The sequence below is a fragment of the Bubalus kerabau genome, chromosome 3 (assembly GCF_029407905.1).
Source record: "Bubalus kerabau isolate K-KA32 ecotype Philippines breed swamp buffalo chromosome 3, PCC_UOA_SB_1v2, whole genome shotgun sequence".
NCBI lineage: Eukaryota > Metazoa > Chordata > Mammalia > Artiodactyla > Bovidae > Bubalus > Bubalus kerabau.
The window spans coordinates 63,159,583-63,182,626 of record NC_073626.1 but is presented as its reverse complement, the minus strand read 5'-3'; the positions used below and the strand labels follow the sequence as shown (position 1 = coordinate 63,182,626).

General features: G+C 34.3%; 1 protein-coding gene across 1 annotated transcript; it reads right to left on the bottom strand.

Annotated features, from left to right (window-relative positions):
- Positions 1–1,286: 1,286 nt before the first annotated feature.
- On the bottom strand, positions 1,287–22,198 carry ZSWIM2 (zinc finger SWIM-type containing 2). The gene is made up of 9 exons (XM_055574721.1): positions 21,352–22,198; positions 20,045–20,121; positions 18,645–18,685; positions 12,273–12,483; positions 10,529–10,780; positions 7,408–7,492; positions 6,346–6,458; positions 2,897–3,050; positions 1,287–2,096 (listed from the first exon to the last, which is right to left on the bottom strand). The coding sequence occupies exons 1-9, from the start codon at positions 21,514–21,516 to the stop codon at positions 1,287–1,289; spliced, it is 1,908 nt and encodes a 635-aa protein (XP_055430696.1). The 5' UTR covers positions 21,517–22,198.
- Positions 22,199–23,044: the final 846 nt, after the last annotated feature.

Genomic DNA, 23,044 nt, shown 5'->3' with positions numbered 1-23,044 from the left:
AGTTGGTGATGGACAGGGAGGCCTGGCGTGCTGCGATTCATGGGGTCACAAAGTGTTGTACACGACTGAGCTACTGAACTGAACTGAATGCATATTGGAATGTAGAATAAACTGTGGTGTTGGAGAAGACTCTTGAGAGTCCCTTGGGCTTCAAGGAGATCAAACCAGTCAGTCCTAAAGGAAATCAATCCTGAATATTCATTGGAAGGACTGTGCTAGAGCTGAAACTCCAGTACTTTGGCTACCTGATGTGAAGAAGTGACTCATTGAAAAAGACCATGATGCTGGCAAAGACTGAAGGCAGGAGGAGAAGGGGATAACAGAGAATGAGATAGTTGGATGGCATCACTGACTCTATGGACATGAGTTTAAGCAGGCTCTGTGAGTTCGTGATGGACAGGGAGACCTGGCGTGCTGCAGTCCATGGGGTTGCAAAGAGTCAGACACGACTGAGTGACCGAACTGAGAAAGATGGTACTGATGAACCAATTTTTAGGACAGACATCGAGAACAGACTTTTGGACAACAGGGTGGGAAGGAGAGGGTAGGATGAGCAAAGAGTAGCATGGAAACATATACATTACCATATGTAAAACAGATAGCCAGTGGGATTTTCCTGTATGTCTCAGGGAACTCAACCTGGGGCTCTGTGACAACAGAGGGGTGGGATGGATTGGGAAGTTGAGGGAGGTTCAAGAGGGAGGCTGATTCATATACTCCTATGGCTGATTCATGTTGATGTTTGGCAGAAACCAACAGAATATTGTAAAGCAATTATCCTTCAATTAAAAATAAATAAAAAAAGAAAACCACCATTTGGATTTTCCTATAGGGTTGTGGTGATCATTAGTTCAGAAAATGTAAAAAATAACTGGAAAGAATCCCTGTATGTTACATGTCATCAAATGAAATGTTTGAAAACAGTAACTCAATGCAAGGAAAATCTATTTCCTTAATTAAAAATAATTAATTTAATCAATGTAAAGTCATATATAAAATTTCTAAAAATTATTTATAATTCAAAAGACCTTGAAACATACTTATCAATGCTTTAAGTCTTATAAGAAATGAGGCCCTTTCCTTAGGTTGTTATTCATGAACAATAGGCAAAATAAAAACAGAGAATTTTATATATATATATATATAGGCCATTATTCATAGACAAGTAGGCAAAATAATAGCAGAGAATTTTATATTTATTTGTCAAGAGTATATAGCATTTATTATGTTCTACAAAAATTTTACATTTGATATTCAAATATTTTCTGATTTTAAGAAATTAATTTTTACAAATGAACACCTTCCAACATTAAAGATAGCTCAGGACTTTTTGTATTTAAAGGGTGAGATACAGGCCTTCTGGATAAATGACTACATTTTGGTCTAATGTTCCCCATACAATTATTATACCTTTTAGACAAACTAAGTTTTGTTGTACCCCAATTGACAATAAGACTTAAGTCTGGAAGCAAAGTATTTGATCTCGTGTTGTCCTCTCTTACTTTATTACCAAGAATCTTCTTTGAATTGTGGTTAGTTTCTTTACAACTTTTGTTCATCTTCTGGCTTTGACTAGTGTGGTGTTTTTTATTTATACATGGGTTTTTCCTTTCAGTTGGATGTATTATATTCTTGTGATCAATAGAAGGAAAAAGTGTTTGAGATGATGTTTTTCCAAAGGATCCAGTGGGTAAATCTTGGAGATAGCTGGGAAAATGTTGGTTAATTTTACATTCATAGATTGATTTTCTTGAATTTGAATCATCTAGTTTGATAGAATATAGATTGTCTATTGTTATATTCTGATAAGTATCATTTGGACTCTGAGGGGTACTCAATTTTTCAGGATTATGTTGGGGTAAGATAGGTAAAATTCCAGGTTTGTTTTGTTTTAAGACTAATCCAGTACCAGGAATAAAAAGTTCTGATTCTTCCTGTTTTGGCAGATGAGTGACGTCTGTGTTTGAAACAGAATGATGTACATGCCCATTCACCACTCTATCTTTCCAGATTAAAGGGTTATATATAACTTGTCCATCAATAGGGCACGAATTGCACTTGTAGAGTAACCAACTGTCAATACATTTCCTATGAAACTTAAAAAAAAAGTTATGCTAATGAGAGATACAATATCTTATTTATAATGTATAGTATTCATATAAAATTTCCCATATCATTACTGTGTTACTTTTAAAACTTTCATAAATTTGGAAGGTAATACAATCTATCATGTTTTATGGAAATATTTTGAAGAAGTTCTCTTAAAAATGTAGTTGGTTATAGACTGATTGCTATTTTCCACATTAAAATGAAAAGCCCTCAATGGATACCATTTCACTCTTACTTTCTAATGAATATTATTAAATAATAAAAATGTCATAGCCAACTTGTGTTGAAAACTTATATGATGATGGTAAGACATAATATCATAAATCATAAAAGTTTATTAAAACAACTTTATCTCAGAAAAAACCTGGTTACCACCACATAGTGATTCAGCAACATTAAGACTTTGATTCCAGTGAGTCCATTGAAATAATAGTAAACTATGTCGAATTAAGCATTTCTGCTTCATCTGAAGAATCATAAGTTAGTATATTCTATAAGCTTTTTCTTTTTATCAGTAACCAAAATAGACAAAAGTATTTAACTTGAAGTCTCATTTTATGTTTCCTCAGTAGTATATACGGAAATGAATCCTAATTCATAGGAATCCATCCTTGGGAGGCAGACCACCTTCTCAATAGTCTCTGCTCTAGCTTTCTACGCACACTTCAATCTGAACATCTCTGCTCATAATCCGACTAAAAAAGTAAAAGGAGAGACTTAAATTGCCATTCCATTTGTGAAAACTGGCCCTACAGGGAAAGTCAGACTAAAATGCTGTGACTTCTACCTTGTGAGTGCACGGCAGCTGTCTCGTATGTTGGCCACGACGAAACGCCTTCAAACAAAGTCGACACTGGTATCCTGGAGCAAGCAGTTTACTGTTCTTTGTGATCAGAAAGAGGGGCAGTGACTTTACCACGTGTTTTGGTGTATAAATTTGGCTAAGTGAGAATAAGCAGAGAGAGATGAATGGTCATATGTGATTATAGATCAGGAAACAATCAATAGTACAGGTAATAACCTCCATACAAATAATGCAACTGAACCCAATACTTTTTAGAACTGAAGATAATAAGTCTCACGCATTATAAAGCTTAAAAATCTATTGTCTTGATCTTGAACAAGATGGATCCAATTTCAACATCAACTTCATAAAGAACAAAATTCAAACAAAAATACTAACTTGAAACTTTTTGAGTTGAGCTTTTTCACATCAATGAAACCAGAACAGAATTTTGATGAAAACTATATACTTTCATATATATGAGCTGAGCTAACACAAAGGCTGCTGTTTAGAAAAATACAACCCAATTCACTTTGTCATCTGGTAGGAAGTAAGGTGGATGGTAGGCCATGTTAAATATTTCAGACTACTATGAAAGATTTGTAGGTCATAGTCTATGAAGAAACTTATTTCACATGGGGCATATGCTTACTACTTCAGTACTGTTAGACCACGTGAATGTACTGTAAAGATACCAACCCCATTTTTGTACCCAAAGTACCAACAAACATAACTTAGATTATGCAATGTAAATTTGATGCCACTAACAGCTGATAAAACAGATAAATATTTAAAAACAAAAGCTTGGTTTAAAGGTTAGATGCATTCTTGTTATTCAAAGGTTATTCAGAATAAAGTTAAAATATATTCTTAGAAAACTTTGTACTTTTCATTACTCTATAGATATACTTCTCATTAACTCTGCAGATAAACTACAAAAATTGCCTTAACCAAGGTCACTTAATTATCAACTAAAAAAAAAATAACTATGTGTTTCTATTATTTCAGGTGGAACTAAAAAGCCTCTTGATGAAAGTGAAAGTGGAGAGTGAAAAAGTTGGTTTAAAGCTCAACATTCAGAAAACTAACATCATGGCATCTGGTCCCATCACTTCATGGGAAATAGATGGGGAAACAGTGGAAACAGCGTCAGACTTTATTTTTCTGGGCTCCAAAATCACTACAGATGGTGACTGCAGCCATGAAATTAAAAGACGCTTGCTCCTTGGAAGGAAAGTTATGACCAACCTAGATAGCTATATTAAAAAGCAGAGACATTACTTTGCCAACAAAGGTCTGTCTAGTCAAGGCTATGGTTTTTCCAGTGGTCATGTATGGATGTGAGAGTTGGACTGTAAAGAAGGCTGAGCGCTGAAGAATTGATGCTTTTGAACTGTGGTGTTGGAGAAGACTCTTGAGAGTCCCTTGGACTTCAGGGAGATCCAACCAGTCCATTCTGAAGGAGATTAGCCCTGGGATTTCTTTGGAAGGAATGATGCTAAAGCTGAAACTCCAGTACTTGGGCCACCTCATGCGAAGAGTTGATTCATTGGAAAAGACTCTGATGCTGGGAGGGATTGGGGGCAGGAGGAGAAGGGGACGACAGAGGATGAGATGGCTGGATGGCATCACTGACTTGATGGATGTGAGTCTGGGTGAACTCCAGGAGATGGTGATGGACAGGGAGGCCTGGCGTGCTGCGATTCATGGTGTCGCAGAGAGTTGGACACGACTGAGTGACTGAACTGAACTGAACTGAAACAGTTTTTTATCTTGAAACTCTTTTATTTATTCCATTTTCTCTGCCTGGAACGTCCTTCTATCCCTAATGTTCTCTTGCCTACCTCCACAATATCTCTTAAACCATTAGTTATACAATTTATCATTCTAATAGGTTGAGGTGTGATACCCAGCCAGGGCCACGGAAAATGGAGATGGAGAGCCTTTGTATAGGCTCATTTCACACCCACAAAGCATTTTATAGTCGACAAGAGCTATGATCTCTGAAGTGTGTGGAGCACCCACAGGGCATGGGCTAGGTATCTACTGTCTACTGGGTTGGACAGAAATCTATCAATCATCAGTCTATCTAGATATAGACATACTATATATATATATATATATATATACACACACACACACACACATATATGTAGGATAGAAATATATATACATAGGATAACATTTTAAATATATATATTACATATATAATGAACAAGCACAATTTTTGTTTGGTTAATTCATTGAAATTGTCTTTTAAAAAATATTTCAATTTTATCCCATTCTTTTAAAATGAACTTTGTTAATGTTTTATAGTGTACCTAATATAGTAATTCGGAGAAGGCAATGGCACCCCACTCTAGTACTCTTGCTTGGAAAATCCCATGGATGGAGGAGCCTGGTAGGCTGCAATCCATGGGGTCGCTAAGAGTCGGACACGACTGAGCGACTTCACTTTCACTTTTCACTTTCATGCATTGGAGGAGGAAATGGCAGCCCACTCCAGTGTTCTTGCCTGGAGAATCCCAGGGACGGGGGAGCCTGGTGGGCTGCCGTCTATGGGGTCGCACAGAATTGGACACAACTGAAGTGACTTAGCATAGCATAGCATAGCAATATAGTAATTATACATAGTAGGTTTAATTTTCTTTCATTAATAAGTATGACAAAAACTGTCCTCTAGTAAAGAGGCTGAGCCAGGGTTTTGAAATACAACCAATCCCTTCAACACTCTTCCATGGGGGTGGAGTAGAGGGGCAATGAGAAAAGAAAGACTTGCTAAGGATGACTTTGCAACCCCATGGACTGTAGCCAGCCAGGCTTCTCTGTTCATTGGATTTCCCAGTAAGAATACTGGAGTGGGTTGCCATTTCCTTCTCCAGGGGATTTTTGCGACTCAGGGATTGAACCCAAATCTCCTGTATTGACAGGTGAGTGCTTTACCACTGAGCCATCGGGGAAGTTCCAGTGGCTGATTACTTCAAAGCAAATCTCATAGCTAACTGTACTTTTTCTTTATATTAACTCCTATCAGTTTTAATTTTATATTTATTTTGATGATCATTACTAAGGAAACTATTCTAACTACTATATCCCTAATATAATCTTTGGTAGAATTAATATTAATAATAGTAGACAGCATTATTTGAATATTTACTGTATTAATTTCACATGCACAAAATGTCTATAAGACTGGTTTTATAATTGTCCCCATTTTAAAGATAAAGAAAAATGTTGCAGGGAGGAGTGAAATAACTAGCCCAAAAGTGGCTGTACCAGGACTGGATTTAAGCATTCTGACTCCAGAGCTTTGCTCTTCACTGAATACTATATCATCTAGTACATAATAGTATTTGATCAATACATATTTATTGAATAAAGAAATGAATAAAACTTATCCAAACTGAAAATTTAAATATTTTCCCAAACACAAATTTCACTGAGAATCTTACTCTTGCTTTTCTTGAAAATGTGGCATCTTTTTCTCTATCTCATTTTTAATATCGACATATTTTACAGTTTTATCCGACCTTTTCCCCAACGATCTCCATTTTTGATTTCTCTTCTGTAATACGTAAAAAGTGAATGTTACTTGGTAATTTGTGGAAACTTTCACCTTATGCATTAAAATCAGTAGGATGCATATCAGTAAAATAATAATGTAGATAAAGACTCATCATTTAAAAATATAGCTTTGTAACACATTAAAGAAATTGCAAATTATTAGTCGTTCTTATCGGAGAAGGCAATGGCACCCCACTCCAGTACTCTCGCCTGGAAAATCCCATGGATGGAGGATCCTGGTGGGCTACAGTCCATGGGGTCGCTAAGAGTCGGACCTGACTGAGCGACTTCACTTTCACTTTTCACTTTCATGCGTTGGAGAAAGAAATGGCAACCCACTCCAGTGTTCTTGCCTGGAGAATCCCAGGGATGGGCGAGCCTGGGCTGCCGTCTATGGGGTCGCACAGAGTCGGACACGACTGAAGCGACTTAGCAGCAGCAACAGCAGTCATTCTTATATACTGTTGCACAGCTACTCTAACATTACTTTTAAAGGTAAAATTTTAACCTATTAATCAATAATGGTAATTGTGGATGTTTTATCTTGTGTAGTAAGTTCAGCAGCAGGAGACACTTATTTACTTGTTAAATTCAAGTGATGTAAGAGATTTTTAAACCATAAATCATCGTTAGTAATAAGTCATTTGGTGTGTTGAGATCTTTTTTTTTCCAAAATGAATTTTCAAGCTTGATGGCCATTAATTTCTGTCCTTAAGATTTATATATGGTATCATCACATATTTGTTATTGTGTTGAATTTTATAAATTACTGATGTAAGAACCAACTGCCTAGAAAACCTTATGAAAAAGTTATCCAAAAACTCTTGGTCTTTGGTTTTTATTCAGACATAGTCAGCTCTATTCCAGAGTGTTATCTATTCTTAGATTTTACTTAGATTTACAATGGGACAAACACAAACACTATATGAAATTCAAGAAGGATACTGTACCTCACGAAACATAAATGAGTGAGAAAGATGGCAGCAGCTATCAAAACAATCCTGGCATAAGTGATATTCTATGCATTTGGTACACCTAAAAATGCAAAACACCAAAACATACAGGAAAAAAACATCCAGTTATTTTCATGGTTTTTGGTGAAAAACTCTGGTCAAGATTTCCTGGGAACTATGCAGATAATGACAAGGCCCATCTTAAGTCTCACCTATATTAGTTCCCTGTTGCTACTGTAACAAATTACAAATTTAGCAGCTTCAACAACACTTTATTATCTTACAGTTTTGTAGGTTGGAAGTTGGACATGGGTCTCAATGGGTTTCAAATCAAGGGGTCCACAAAAATTGCATTCCTTTTTGGAGGCTATAGGGGAGATCTGCTTTTCTGACCTCTCTTCTAGAGGCTTCCCACCTTCCTTAGCTTAGTTTGTGTCCCTTTCCTCCTCAAAGCAAGCAATGAAGTATCTCTCTGTGCCTTCCTTCCATAGTCACGTATCCCTTTCGATTGTCTTCTTTGCCACCCTCTTGCACTTTTAAGAACCCTTGCGATTATACACTGAGACCAGGCAGTGCAGGATCATCTCCTTGTTTCAAGGTCAGATGATTAGCAATTTGAATTTCACCAAACCTTAATTCTCCTACAACATGTAACCTAACATACAGGTTCTGGGCATGAAGATGTGGATATATTGGGGAAGGTATTATTTTGCCTACCACACACCCCCACCATGATGTCTTCCTGGAATACCTTATCCTGAATCTACCTCTTTCTCAAAGTTCCTTAGGTCTAGCAGCCTATTGGATATTCTATCATTTGATTACCCAGTGTTTCCCTACGATTTCCTGAATGCTAGAGTTATACTTAGTAGAAAGGTTCTTGAAAACAGAATTGTATTATATTCCCTCTCTTCCCTCACAAAATGGAAAAACATATATGTATAAAAAAATTTGCAATAAAAACTATTGATATGATAAACATTTTCATTTTCAGCCAAATTCAATCTAAACATATGTTACTTACATAAAATTTTGGCACAAGCAGAGAGTTCTAATTTACTTGTCGCAATATTCACCAAAAAATAACATTTCAAGCAATATAATAATGTTATTTTCTTACTCAAGTTGTCAAATATTATTTCCAAGAGAAATTTGGGAAAATACATCCTTCAGATATCTTAGAAACAGCAAGTATTAATTTATTCATTAATTTATATACACAAGAAAGATTCTTAATAACATCTGAGCAATGGTGTAATTTATTCAATATATAAGATTATGCTGAGCTAGAAAAAGTTAAGCATCTCTGTATTGATATATATATGATATTTTTGAAATTAAAAGATAATAAGTATTAATAGCTATATTATGAACTTTAATGAAGAAAGAACTGAAAAGCTTTCTAGTTTATCTTGCCTCTTATTCAAACCATTACTAAACTACTGGAAATAGTTCTTTCAGGCTAACGCCTGAAATCTTAGTATTTGAGGGAGTGGAATAGTGCATTCTTTAATTTGTAAAAGAAAATTGATATGGATGTGAATAATTGTGAACCAAATTCATATAGAAGAAGTTATTCTGAGAGTGTGGAACAGCAGGCAAGGAGCTAAACAGTGGAAAATGCCTGGATTAAGGGGTAGTAGGAAGAATTACCCACGGGGACAGAAAGTGCAGTCAGAGGGACAGAGGAGAACACTGTCATTAACAAAAACAAGATAATTTACCAAAGCCACTCACACATTAACCATTTGAGGAACACATCACTATAAAGACTGAAAATTTACACTGTGACATTCACCTGTTCTTATTCCCCACCTGAGCTATTTCTCCCAACGTACTTTTCCAGGCGTTATCTTAGTCCCTTATTCTTCTTACTCACCCCTCCTGAAAAAATTCAGATTGCCAAAACGATGATTGCTAGTGCCAAATATCAAGTCTTTCCTTTTTCTAGAATTTTCTTTAACCAACATTCCAGAAACTGTCTGAACACTTCCTGCTAAACTTTATAAAAATTCTGCCCTTTTTCCTCAAGTGAAAAGGCTCCTTTGGAGCTTTCTCAGGCTAGCTGTTTTCCAATAAAGACTTTTGCAAACAGTGCTCTGGCTGATTTGTTTTTATGTGACACATTGAGAAAACAAAGTATTAGAACAGTTCCAAGAGGGAGGTATCATTAACTGTTGGGGTGATAAAAACAGGTCTATAGTTTTATGAGAGGGTTTAACAAATATATTAATTGGACTCATCATAATGTAATTTCAGGAAGACTGCATTTTAGAAAATTTTTTTTTTTAAACTTTACATAATTGTATTAGTTTTGCCAAATATCAAAATGAATCCACCACAGGTATACATGTGTTCCCCATCTTAACAAAGGTTGAAACAAGATATTTTCTTCTTCACGTACAGTTAACTTTTAAGATTTTAATTATGAAAGAACAATTTTATAAGCATAGAAATTAATTGATATTTTACTGTGGGACTTGTGGGAAAGTTTCAGGATTACTTAAAAATAATGAAAATTTCCTTCTCTCCTAACTATCTTGTTGTGGTGGTTTAAGATGTAAAAGAAAACAAAACATGCATCATTGCAGTTTGGAGTTGGGGGAAATTAACTTCAGTTGATCTAGTCAATATCCCTCTGGCTCAGTCCTAGAAGTTTTTGGCAATGACTTCATAGGTGGTTCAAAGAAAATTACAGGGGATGAGAGGTCTCTCTAGCAGGGCTCTGAGCTTGCAAACTGATTTAAGCCAAATTATAAATCCCGTGTTCAGAGCTTCCAAGAAAGAATGCTAGTTCAAACTCACAATCTAGACCAGAATGCAAAGTTAATACTCTGTGTGAGGAAAGGAAATAAACAACTGAAATTTCCGAGGTACAGGGATACATCTATGAGGTACATAGATCACTAGTCTGAAATTCCTGAATAAGCAGCCTAATCCTATATAGGGCAAACACAAACACAAAACAAAATAAAACCCAACCCCTCAAACAAAACAAAACAAAACAAAATAAAGGAAGAAAAGAAGTTTAAATGACTAGTACTCTAATGTTCAAAGTTTTCTAAATTAAAAAAAAAAAAAAGAGTACAAGCTTATAGTTTTACTAACAGATACTTACTTGTAACACTTCCCCTCAAGTGGAAATTGTTGACAGTTATTACAAGGAATTCCAAGATGCTTGTCTAATCGTTCTTTCTCAGCTGCAGTCACAAGTTTGTTAGAGTTTTTGAATTCCTCTAAAATAAGATTTAATGGTCCAAAGTCTTTCCTACACAGAGGACATTTCAACATGAAAGAGTTCAATGTCACATCCTGATAATTAGCTAAGATCTTCATACATTTTATATGAACACTATTGCCACAGCCAAACCTGTTAGAAATAAAATCCATGTTTACCATTTGTATGCAACAAAGTTGATTTACATAAATAAGTTTTCTGTGCTACCATTTTTATTTCCCATAAAAATGGATTCGGAACTGATCATTTATAGCCTGATTACAGACATAAACGGGGCTTCCCTGCTGGCTCAGTGGTAAAGAACCCACCTGCAATTCAGGAGACACGGGACACGGGTTTGATCTCTGGGTAAGGAAGATCCCCTGGAGGGGGAAATAGCAACCCACTCCATCATTCTTGCCTGAAAAATCCCACGGACAGAGGAGTCTGGTGAGCTATAGTCCAGAGTCACGAGGAACTGGACGCAACTGAGGAATTGAGCACACACACACATAAATACTATCTTATCTATTTAGTCTAATTTATCATATTTAATTTAGTATATCAGAATTCCAGACAAAATGCTCCCCATTTCAATGAAATTGGCCGTAAAAGATTTTGCATCATTATGTTTTTCATTTTTAAATTGAGAATGAATACAGTCTTGGCAAAGAGGAAAATTATAATAATTATTATTATTTTTAAATAAAAATTGTTACTGAGAGCAGAGGTGTCATCTTTTTTTCTAGAAATTACACTAACACGAATGTGGTAGTACCCAGTTAATATCTGCTGAGAGAAATAATATTTGGGGAAATAGTTAATAATTTCAAAATATGCAAAGGAAGCAGCTATGTGAAAAAATACAATGTGGATGAAAATTTTAGTAAATAACCAAGGAAAAAAGAGTTAAAAAGTTAAATACCAAGTGGTTGCTCAAATTTTCCATGTCCAGCTTTATAGTGCCTTTAAGAATAGTTGAATACAAAACTCTTAATAAGCATTTATGTATAAGTGGAATTTTGAATTATTTAGGTTTAAAGATGAAATTTAGAAAAGCTGAAGAGAATTTTTTTTATCATTTTAAAGTAAAATAATCATTACTTTCAGAAAACTCTTTGTAACCACTCTAAGCAATGGCATTTGTTCATGCTAAGCCATTTCAGTCATATCCAACTCTTTGCAACCGCATGGACTGTAGCCCACCAGGCTCCTCTGTCCATGGGATTCTCCAGGCAAGAATAATGGAGTGGGCTGCCACGTGTTCCTCCAGGGGATCTTTGGGTCCCAGGGATCAAACCTGCATCTCACATCTCCTGCATTAACAGGTGGCTTATAAGCCATGGCATTTGTTCATGTGTATAAAACAAAAACATGAAAATTTTCTACTTTAATAACTTAAAGTGAAAAGGGAAATAAAGTAGAAATTATTTTTTAATTTTCACCCTTTAAATGTAGCCAGAAATATTTAGAGTAAGAACAGGACCTCTTTAAACAGATATGTTAGGAAATAAAAGGCCAACTAAATATGATTGCTTAAATATGTATTATTTTTCTGTCAACATGTTTCATAACAATATATTATAAACACACTAAATTAGAATTTTTTCATAAGTTTGTAGAATCTAAGGAAAACTCATATCACCTGCAAAAGGTGACAGGAAGCTTTTTCTCTAAAAGTACTTCTTGACAAATAGAGCAGATATCATCTGAACTGATCTCCTTCTGTTTAATGTAACCGTCTTCTTCAGTCTGTGCATTTTCATTGTTCATTTCTCGTTGGGGAGTTTGAACTCGATGTATTCCCTGAAGCAAATCATTGATTTCTCTTTCCACAAGACCTAACTGCAAAGCAGCTAGTGATAAATTCCAAAGTATTAAAATTTGATGGCAAATTGGAGATACAGAAACAACTTAGGCTGAAAGTTAGCATGTTTTATTCCAAATATCAGAAAGACAGACTTGGTTGAATTATTACACTGACATTTACTATTTTTTGTATTCCTTTCAGAGCCAAAAGGTCAGAAAAGAGTTATTTATAAAAAGAATGGAAGCTATCTCTTATTTTCTTGTTACTGTAAAGAGTTGGTACAACCAGTACCTTATAAACGTTTCAGATTAATTATATGACAGTGTTCATCCTTGGACTGTGCTGTAACCATCTCTTACATGTTTATCTCTTATTCAAAAATGAATACTTTATCAACATACAAGAGTATTAAAAGAAATGGGTGCAAATTCAGAAAGGGGAAGAGATATTTGAGTAGTTAGTGTCATTAACATTTGTTAGATGAGTAAATTAGTAAATAGATAATGAGAGAGCAAGACTCCACTGTGCCTATTTTCCTTTCCCAGTTTTACGCCCCTACAAGAGTGTCTCGGTAGCCACACTCTTCACAGCTTTGGTCAGTATTCCTCGGGACAACCTATGAGGAATGTATTATCTACACCCTGGGATGTGCAGTTTCTGAATTCTGAGTTTCCTGCATCCTGCTGTCCGACTTGGCGCTCTCAGTGCATGTAGTTTTAGATCAAGGCATCCCAGATTCCTTTTTTCTCTGGCCCATTCCCATGTTCTTTTCTCTTCCTCTCTCCTTACATGCCATCATTAAAATGCCAGCTGTTATTGGCCCCCCTGAGTTCTAGTCATTTTATACATTCTTTAATACATATAGATTAAAAATCACTTGCAAGATAATGAAAAGCTTCATTTTCCCCTAAAAAAATTACCACTTACACACTAAAAATACTGAAAACATCACGGTTACATTTGACTATAGAGATCTCTGTTCCTTGTCTAAGGTAGGGTGGCAGGTGGAATGTGGGAGGGTATTATATTTAATTAACCATTACTTTGGAGGATGAGGGCTATTTGTCACAGAGATAGAGCAACATCTGCTCCCTAAAAAATGAGGAGGAAAATGAAGAACAAAAGATTTCTCCACAGTAGCAGAAATATTGAATCATAAAATTTCGTAAGACAAGCTGGCTACAAAATATTCTCTGTGGTACAACATGAATCAGAGAATAAAAGGGAGAAACAAACTCTTCTGAAATTAATTTGGAAAAATTGATGTAAGAGACTATGAAAGAATCCTCTTTAATAACAGAGAAGAGTAAGACAGTTAACCTTATCAGATATCACAATCTATTATAAAAATAAGAAAGTATATACAAAACTCACTAAAGAATAAAAATTATGAAACAAGTTTGAAAAGAAGCACTATTTATTAGCTGTTACTGAGATAACTAGGTAAAAATATGGAGAAAATTAAACTAATTAAAAAAATACCAATCTCCAATTTATACCAATACAGCTACACATGGATGCCATAAGGAAAAATAAAAATAAAATGAAAAAGCTAGCAGAAAAAAAATCTCTAAAATACTATGGAAGGACAACTTTCAAAGTATCAAAACAATACACACACAAAATAAAAATAGTAAGATTTAGTAACACACAAAAACCTACATATATGTGACAAAACTTAATAAAACCATATGAAAAAGAATTATGTCATTAGGAAAACATTTGCAAAGAGGGGTAAACCTTATATTTAGGAAGCGCTTGTAGTTTTACTCCAATAAATAAATAGTCAAAGTACTATTTACACATGTAGTACAAATAAGTCAATACAAGATATTCAATTTCATTAATATCAAAGAAAAGTGGGTTAAAATCAAAATGAGTCACAGATATAGAATAAAACCTAAATAAAAGGTAATAAATAAATAAAGGGCTATGTTTCATTTGCCCTATATTATATCAGGGCATTTTAGATTCTAAAGGTATGTCAGATGTATGAAATAATGAAAACTATTTTCTTAATTTACTGGGAATGAATAGATTACTATGAACTTTGTATCTTTCCCTACTTTGTGTGACTTAGTCTTTTTTCCTAGTACTATAGAAATATCTCAGTTTTTCAAAATTTTCCATGTATCTTTATTTACTTTGGAGACTTAAAAATATGCTGTTAAATATATGTAGTATGTTAAATATGACTAAAGCATGAATCCAAAAAGCAAAACTGGCAGAAAACTGATATGCTGCTGAAATCATAAATCAGCAAAAGTATTGCTATAAAGCAATACTTAAGGGTGACAGACATAAAATATTAATACTTAAAAAAGGAAAAAACCCTCAAACTCATGGATATGGGGAACAGATTGATGGTTGCCTGAAGGTGTGTAGGAGGGTGGCTCGGAGGTAAGAGAAATGGCTGAAGGTGGTCAAAATGTGCAAACTTCCATTTGTAAAATAAATTAGTCATGGGAGCATAATGCACAGCATGGTGACTACAGTTAATAGTACAGTTAATGGTACTGTGTTGCGTATTTGAAAGTTTCTAAGAGAAAAATCTTAAAAATATTCATCACAAGAAAAAAGTTATAAGTGTGTGGTTTTGTGATCATTTTGCAATATACATATACAATGAATCATTATGTCTTACATCTGAAATTTATGTAATGTTTTATGTCAATTATATCTAAATAAAAACAATAGTACTTTTACTCCAAGATCCAATTAATGACTTAGGCTAAAGAAATAACTGAGAGAAGAAAAAGTTTCATATACAAGGAATATAACAGGAACAACTATACTCCAATAAAAATTAATTAAAAAATCAATAGAAGTGAGTCATGATAAAAAAGAATATAACGGGTATTTAGAAATAAATGCCACACAACAGGAGAACGTTAAATAAATTATGACTATAATACTCTGAGTATATCATAATTCATTTAACATTCACTGACAACTTAGAGAGACTATATAGCATTGAAAGTGTTTATAAAGTAACAGTGTGTGATAAAAGCAGAACACAGAATTCCCACATTTACATTTATTCTCTGTATAAATACAAATTAAAAAAAACAGAAAATAAATATTTATTATATCTTTGTGGTTGGAATTAAAAATTTTTTCGTTAAGTGTGGTTTTTATTTTATCCATAAATATTTAACTGAAAAAAGGAATAGATGGGATTTACTAGACATTGCATTTAGAAAAAACTCATTAGGCAATAAAGCTAGGTTTTGCTGGGAAATATTTGTGGAGTGATGGGAAAAATATTCAGTGTTCAAAAACTGATATTTTTATGAAAAATTCCTATGTAACCATCTTTGTGCTCAGTTCACAAGTTGTGTCTGACTCTTTGTGACCAACCAGGCTCCTCTGTCCATGGAACTTGTTAGTCAAAGATACTGGAGTAGGTTGCCATTTCCTTCTTCAACCATCTTTGTAGGTCTTCAAAAATAAAAGCAAGTCTCAGGTTTCTGGAATGCAACACTAATAATTGTTTCCAGATTTGTTTTAGAAAAGAATCTATGAATCTATGAACATCTATGAATGATGTTCAAAATGTTTCTACGTCATTATTAATAACCTTCTTCTCTACATTTATATACTTTACATAATATTAATGAATAGCTGTTTATAGCTTTCTTTGGATTACTTTAATTTTCATGCATGTTTGTTCGAGCTTTCATTTAAATGATAAATTTCAACATTATTGAGACATACTTTCTTTGAATATTTGTACACAAAGGATTCTCTCAATGTTGAGTAGCTAAAACATCTTTTAAATATTATATAAAATACTTTTAGTAGGAAATATAATTTTTTAAAATTCATATATAGGATCAAATTTAAGCATTTACAAACTTTCCTACTACAGGGATACTTAATAATAAAAAGAATGACATGATTTCTGCCTTCAAGAACACAAAGGATAATATGATACAAAATATTAAATTTATCCATATGAAATTACTATTTTCATAGATGAAAAAATATTGGCAATTCATCTGATTCAGTTTATTAAAAAATAACCTAGCAGAGCTCTCAACTAAAATGCAGTACAATAAATATTTGTTGAATATCATTGGGTAGAGTTGTACTGTCCAATACAATAGCCATTGGTTACTGAGCACTTGAAGTGTGGATCGTGTGACTGAAAAATTGACTTTTAAATGTTGTTTTATTTAAATTTAAATGGAAGACCAATAATCTATAGTTTTTGGAAATTTAGAAGTATAACAATTTATGTGTTATCTGAATCTATTTTTCAACTGAATATTTTATGATGTCTAAATGCAGATCAAGCATTTCTAATGAAAATACACTCAACTCAGTGTCTGAGTTGAGATGTACTGTAAGTGTAAAAGACACTATTTCATAATTTTTATATTGATTACATGCTGACATTTTTATGTATTGGGTTAAAATAAAATATATTATTAAGACTAATTTTCCTATTTCTTTTTACTTTTTATAATATGTTTACTAGAAAATTATACATGTGCTTCACATTATATTTCTAACGGGCAGTGTAGTATAGAAGAAGCTTGTGACATGATATAGAAAATAGTGTAGAGGATGTGAACATTTAACTTCAAGCAGATAGAACAGAGAAATAGAGAAGAAAACAATATGCATGAACTCATACAATCTAATCATTGTCTACGAAGGACTGGGAGAGGATGAAATGAAGAGTAAGTGACATTTCAGAAAGAACCTTTTGTCTACAATGTGAAGGAGCCAGCAACAAAGTGCAGGTGCTGGAAACAAGGAGGCCACTGAGAATAGTACTAACGGCTGATGAAGTTTGGCTGAAAGTGAGAATGAGGAGAGGTGAGAGCACAGTTGAGAAGTAGGGACGATGTAACATAAACAGGATTTGTACCAGAGAAGAGGATGAGAAATGAAGAACCAAGGATGCCAAAGCTTCTAGCTTTGAGACTAAGAAAAGGGAAAGTCAGTATATGAGTTGGAGAATAGGACAGGGGAACACATATGGGGGAACTGAGTACTCAAAATGCCCGTGGGACCACCAAAACTGGGCTGCTCAGAAGGCAGGTGGAAATATGGGTCTCCTGATGAGATGCAGAAATCACATTTACAGAGGTAACAAGGGGAAACAGGAAATGTGAGACATTTCTAAGAAAATATGTGGTGGCGGTGGTTTGGTTGCTAAGTTGTGTCCAACTCTTTTGTGGCTCCATGGACTGTAGTTCGCCAGGCTCCTCTATCCATGGGATTTCCAGGCAAGAATACTGGAGTGGGTTGCCATTTCCTTCTCCAGGAAATGCAATTTCCAGGCCCATGGATCAAATCTATGTCTCCTGCTTGGCAGGTGGTCTCCTAAATCGCTGGCAGTTTCTTTTACTGCTGAGCCACCAGGGAATGTGTATGTGGAGAGAAGAATATAAAGGAAAAATGTCTGTGAAACAATAATATTAATTTATTGTCTATTAGAACTTATAAATGTCTACTGTTATTGTACTTATAAAATAGTTTGAGGGGAATGAACTTGCCTAAATAGAATCTATACCTTGAATTGGAAAAAAACTAATTATTATTTTAATTGTTATGAATATTATAGACATTTACTAATAAATTTTAAAATGCCTTTGTAGTTCTTGGATGAATCTAGTATAGGTTAAATAAATCTTTGCAGGAAACAGTTTGATAATGATAGCATCTTTATTATAAAATGTACAAATCTAATTACCCCATAATAGAATTATTTTTCTTTCTCTTTTATTTTTGAGGACTCTAGAATTTATTTTTAAGTTGAAAATTATAAAAATTTTCATATGCCTGACTTTAAACTCAATTTACTGAGTTTACTGTCATTAGAATTATTTTACTCTAAAAAACATACATGGATCTGAACAATTTGTTATTTTTCTCACAATTAAAATAAAATTAGATATAGAAACTACTGTGAATTCTTGCTTAGAATACATAGGGAAAGTCTACTGAAAAATCTGGCAATTATTTCATCTCACTTATTATTAAGTGCTTTTTAATTTGAAATGTCATATAAAGTTACATTTTTTTGTTATATATAAAAATGCTCCAATTGTCTTAAATGTAACAAACTGCATTACATACAGCTGTCAGATAACCTAGAAAAATAACTGCCTAAATTTAGAATATGTCTAAATAAAAAATTTTTTAATTTGTTAACTTTAAATTAGTAAAAACACACACACAAACACAACTTACATTCATGATTCCTTGGGAGCCTGAATTTTTTCAACAAGACCCTAATATCCAAAAGTAGAAAACCAAAATGAAACATTTATTTTTGACATAATCTCAAAAGGTATTATTAATTTTAGAATAGGAATGGCATTACAGAATTTACATTTGCTGAACACATTAGGTATAAATCTAAAATTCTCATCATTTTCTGTTACAAGACATTAACTTTATGTTTTAAAATAAGTATGTGAAAAACACATGATCCATGGAAACAAAAGGCATTTACAATAAAGAGATTTGTCAGAGAGTCCATATATTTCTTTATGACATAGAGTAGTTCACAAAGAAAGGTTAGTGAGGGAATCTAAGTATTCACAGCACTCCTTTTAAACTGCCCTGGAAGCTTCCTTGGAGTAGGAAATGGCAACCCACTCCAGTATTCTTGACTGGAGAATCTCATGGACAGAGGAGCCTGGTGGGCTACAGTGCATGGGGTCACAAATCCGATACAACTGAGCAACTAACACAGAAGCTTCCTACTCCTGGAAATGGAGGAATTTTCTAGATAATTCCTGTTTTCCTATACATATCACTTTTAATGTATGACAGAAAAATACTTTCAAATATTATCAACTAAAATGGAATATGACTCTTAAAAAAGTGGGAAGCATATTTTAAATTCTTACTTAAATATATTAAATATACATTAGTATATTAAATACTTGGATTATATTTCCACTAAATTTATGGTTAATATACTGCAAAAAATGTTACATTACATAAAAATAAGAACAGAACACCTTTGCCATAAGGAAACTGGCATAAAATAAAAATGGAAAAAAATCTATTTTATATAAAATAGTAAAACCAAATTGCAAGCTTTGAAAGGTCCATAGGTGGAGGGAGTTTTTTTTGTTTTTCATTTCTGGTATCCCCTACAAACAGGTTCTGACTCTAGAGGAAAAATTCTAGATTTGACATAAGTAATCTAAAGTACAGTCCTACTTCAGTTTTGAAAATTCATAGTCAAATGGTTACTGAAAAGGATGTAATAAAATTTTTAACAATCATAATGAACTATGTAATTATCATCACTGATGTGAATCAAGGAGATTTATGGTTAGATTTCACCTTTGTACATAATAATCTAAACATTGATTTTTTTCTTATTAAAAACAATAACATTACAAACATGTAGAGGTGGTAGTATGTTTCTCAATTTAAATCTTACTTAATTTTTGGGTTGAAATAAAATACCCCAAACTATATTGACTATATTGACAAGCTATGATCATTTTACCTTTATGTTTTCTCAACACCAAATTTCTTTAATCTCATGGAACTCAAACCACGAAAAAGGCAAAATATGTAATAAACCAAGATGTTTTTTTGTGGAAGATCTTCATTACAACATCACTTACCAGCATATGTGCTTACAAAGTTCCCCTCCTTTCAGAAATGTGGAACAATTACAAACATGAGGATTTCCTAGAGAAACCTTCAAAATAAAAATGCATACTTAAAAAGAAAAACCCTCAAGTCAATTTTTAGATTATAGAGTAAAATTAAGTTAATAACTGGATTAACAGAGATTTCAGCTCATAGTTCAGGTGACTCCAAAAGGCTAAATACAGCCTACTTGGGACATCGTAATTCTTGACACCAGTCTAATTTTCCACTCCCATGTTCTTTCCCTTGCTCAACAAATTGTATTGTCAGCTAAGATTGTTTTTAAGAGTCCTATGTTTAGGCAAGTGAAAAGAAATCTAATTTTAAAAACTTGAAAGAAAAATCTATAAAATTTTAACTGAAAGGAAATTCTACTTTGCAGTGTAGCTAAAGGCTTTTAGTAATGGAGTACTTCCCGGGTTTTTGTTTTGTGCATATATTTCAATTAGTGAGTGTATTTAATTTTACTCACTAAGTCTATACTGGCTTAAACTATTTATTAAATGCCCTAAGTGTTGTAAAGTGGGAAAAGGACGTCTGAGATAAACATAGGTTAGTAATCTGTACTCAATACTTAAAATGCATGACATTAATTTAATAATTAAATTTATTATTAAAATAAATTTACATTAATTTAAAATAAAATAAATTAAAATAAATAAACTTAATTTAATAACATTAAATCAAAAGATTCCAGGTCAACTTCTGAGAGGTAGAGAGGTGGCTGATTTTTGACTGATGAGAGCAGGATATGTGAAAATTAAATATCTGTAGTGTTCAGCAAAATTAAAAAGAATATTTATTCATCAAGACCTTTCCAAGGAATCGCCATTTAAGCCACACTTTAAAAGTGTCTCGTTTTAGCTTCCGAGAGACACAAAAGTAAAGAAAATCCAATTTTATTTATCCAGCAAATATATACGGCTTGTAAACAGATTGGACAATTTTCATTTCATCTGCGTTACAGGGCTAGTGACTGCTAATGGATCCGAGAATTTACGTAAAAGTAAACCATATACTCAAATAAAACCTGCTGTGTTTTCAAGCCCGAAGATCAAGGGGCATCATCTTAGAAGAGCTGGATACGATTTGGAGCCTTAACCTCCAATAACGGAACTTTTCTAACAAATACTATTTTGCTCGGCAATGCGCACGTCTTTAAAGTCTGGAACACTCGCGGGTGAGGTTCGGCAGCGAGTAGCTACACACAAGGTGGGTCTGGGGGGACTGGGCGGGTCCGCCTGGCTGGAAGCCGAGGCGAGTTGGGGGCGGTAGTTACTCTGAAATCCCTGTTTTCCGGTTCCTCCTCTCTCAACAGAAAGGCGGTGGGGCCCATCTCTCGGAGGAGGTAGATGCTGCTGCTCAGCGCTTGGTCTTGTTGCCAGCTGAAGCGGTCGATCAAGTGTTTTCGCCTCTCAGAGGCTTTACAGCCCCCGCGAAGCATCTTGCCCGGGTTAGGGCGAAGGCAGCAGTTCAGCCAGGCTGTCGGAGTCGCCAGCCGGTCTCCATGACAACCGCGTGCCTGTCGGTTGCATGGTGACGGTATTCGGGCTCCCCGGTATCCCGGCGTGCCTTGCGCTGACGTGTCGCTTTGCGAGATCACACCCGCCTCCACTCTATCCAGAAGCAACGATCTTGACCGCGGAGTGTTTCTAATCCCCAACGCTGGCGGTCGAAGACATCGCTGTCTAATCTCTCGCGTTCCTTCTGCTGGTTCCTCACAGACGGGGCTCGTGAATTCTTTGTTAGGACAGCCGCACAACCCGGTTACAGTTAGGTCTCTGGATGCTAAAATTATCTTTTAATGATTCACTGTTTTTATCCGAAAGACGTTCCACAAACATTTCCCGATTGCTCACTAGCTGCATAATCAGAATTAATCGCTGGGGGAAGATCAATGATGTGGAACACAGCATTCTAACCTGGAAGCTAGACTCTTTAAGTAGGGATGTATGTGATGGTGTTGTGCTCAGCATGTTTATATTGCATGTTTGGGTAGGGATGGGTGTTGGCGGGGAGGAGTGGGTGCAGAATCCATTGCCTCTATGCCCTCTAAACTTACAAATACCTATTTAAGGAATAAGGTATGTAATGTTCACCGGATAGTTCAAATTGTCTATGAGCTTTGTTACTACGTTCAGGAGGACAGCAATAATAAAGTATGAGTCAAGTGAAGAAGCCATATTACTGGAATCTGTCTTTAAAAGTGAAATCAGGAAATGACCAGTTGTGGCCCAGTAACATAAAGATGAGTGATATTTGTCCTATTTTATTGTGGAAGGAACTCACAACTCGGTATGTCAAGAGCAGGAGGAGAAAATGGTCAAAGGCCCTGATATGAAAGAAGATGATAGAAATAGCAGCTTTCACCTGTGAGACAACTGAATAAACAGCATCCAATCCTAGGTCTAAGATTTTGACTTAATTTTATCTCTACTCCCGTATTCTAACAACAACTAGCATACATGCTACCGTACTCCCAACTTTACCATCAGTTTAATGGTGCTAGATGTTAAAATAAATATTATATTAATGCATTAAGAAAAAAATCTCATATCCAAACCAAAAGAAATTATAAATTGAATTTTTTATTTATTAATACTTATAATTAAAAGGACTCAAAATAAAAGACAATCTGCACTTTATGATGAGTAAGGTTTCAGAGTGAAGGCACTTTATTCAATCACCATTTCTCTACTCTCTCCATGTACATAGATGTCTCCATATAGATTACATATGTATTATGTATATAGCTATTTAAGAATTACTCTGAAGAAACTTAAAAAAAAATAGCAAATAATTGTTAAAATTATTTTGTAAATAAGTAAAATTGTTTTATTATCATAATTAGGTAATAATACTTGTTACATGTGTAAGTGATAGACACCATTCTCAAAAGATCGTGTCCTTAAGACACAACTGAATACAGTCATGTCAACTGAATACAGGTTCATAAATTCTGTTGGGGGAGA